Source organism: Odontomachus brunneus, unplaced genomic scaffold (assembly GCF_010583005.1).
Source record: "Odontomachus brunneus isolate Ranch 3 - 2012 unplaced genomic scaffold, Obru_v1 Obru_scaffold_049, whole genome shotgun sequence".
Lineage (NCBI taxonomy): Eukaryota > Metazoa > Arthropoda > Insecta > Hymenoptera > Formicidae > Odontomachus > Odontomachus brunneus.
In genome coordinates, this window is record NW_022639499.1 from 546966 (window position 1) to 548758 (window position 1793).

Genomic DNA, 1793 nt, shown 5'->3' on the forward strand with positions numbered 1-1793 from the left:
TATATATATATATATATATATATATATATATATATATTAGCAAATCTTGTAGCTATCACAACTAAATAACTTTGCTATGAAAGCGAGAAAATTTGCTCCTGCAGTTAATATTTTTAGTTGTCCATATATTAGCAAATCTTTTTTTTTCCAGTTTTTTTGCGACGAACCTAATGAGATCCTTAACACACGTGCGCACAGCGAGATCTTGAACTTAGAACCTTAAACATGAGTACAATTAACCCGGATCAATTATTCAAACGATATTGTTCGTAAAAACGTGTTGTTTTTCATTATGACTTTTTTTTAACTTCATTGAATTGCAGAAACATTAATAGATCCATATTCCTCGATGTTGTCTGCATCGATTAAAAAAGTATTGAATTTTAATCATTTTTGCAGAGGAGTTATAAGCGTATGGAAATGCGCTGGATAAAATTTACTTATATTTATAGTCTACGTAAAGCGTGGTCTACAATGAGAACTTAAGCTTTAAGCTCTAAGTAAGAAATTGACCAATTAATTAATTATTTTTCTATAATTTAACTGTGATTGATTAATTTCTTACTTAGAGCTTAAAGCTTAAGTTCTCATTGTAGACCACGCTTAACTTTTCGACGTTTAGAGCTTTAGGGTTAATTACCTGGCGAGCTTGCTGAGTCCTAATATCTTCTTGCAGGGAAGGTAGCCGATGGACACCTTGCCGTAGAACGGTACTAAGTGGTGCTCGCACATGGAGAACATTTCGATATCCTTAACCACCACCATCTCGTCGTGATCTTCGTCAAATACCGCGTCGTTAATTACATCTAGAAAAAGAGTGAATGAATGTTTATTAAATTATAAATCAAATAGAACAAATGTTTTCTTCGCAGAGAAAAGAAGAAAATCCAGAATAAACACGCAAGGATAAGTCGTTATCAAGAGAAAACTGTAATTGCGTACACGTGCTCGCACCATTTTTTGGGTAAAAGTTCGGCATATGCGAGATACAATCACGACTGAGTAGAGCCGTGCATGTGGTAGTGCTTTCAGCGTTCAGCGGAGGTGAAATCAAACCAGCCCAGGCTTTTATAGCTGTGAAGTAGACTTTCAGGGTTGTTACACACATCAGCTCTCATTCATAGCAAGATCTTGGCGCGTATGGAAGGAAGCTCAGACGTTCATCAGTTTTTTCTAACAAAGAAGAAGAAGAAGAAGAAGAAGAATCCTAGCTGAACGTACGACCGCTTTGGCTTTTGCGAAAGCAGCTGAGAGCATTGTCAATCGCGCTGCGTTGCAAAAGAAACGCTCTTTCGTTCTGCTGGGTTATCCCGGCTGTGATTTAGCCGATATTGACCTACTTACTGCACAGTAGATCCTGGTGGTAGTGCGTACGTACGAGCGGGCGGTCGGTAGGTGTCGGGAGCTAGATAATGGGGGTGTACTCCCCACGGTTTCCACGGCAACCTTAACAAGAAACACCTTCGCAATGACCGACAACGTTGAAACGAATTCGCCTAACAGTCCGCATTCGAGCCTCGACTCCCGTGCGAGAGAGAGAGAGAGAGAAAAGGGGAGACGGTCGTTGCATTATGCAAGAAGAAAACACCTCAGCAGGATTTTAACTCTCGCGCAAACGGGAGTCCTCTCAGCTCTCGAATGAAACGCAAGCAACGCTATCGCGCTAATCACGTTACGCTCTAAGTGATGTACGAATGAATATCCCTACAATTTCATTTATCTCGAAATTATAGTAAGCTCCTTTTTAGAATAACTAACAGTAAGAATTGAGGAGGCAAATAAGGAGTACTGCA

At 39.5% G+C, this 1793-nt stretch overlaps 1 protein-coding gene across 1 annotated transcript in view; it reads right to left on the reverse strand.

The window, feature by feature from the left end:
• Nucleotides 1-603: 603 nt before the first annotated feature.
• The window catches only part of LOC116845030 (GTP cyclohydrolase 1-like), a 22082-nt gene continuing 20892 nt past the window's right edge, over nt 604-1793 (reverse strand). Inside the window, exon 4 of the mRNA XM_032817268.1 lies at nt 604-806. Coding sequence (XP_032673159.1) covers nt 637-806 — 170 coding nt within the window. The 3' untranslated portion in view covers nt 604-636. The remainder of the gene's footprint in view (nt 807-1793) is intronic.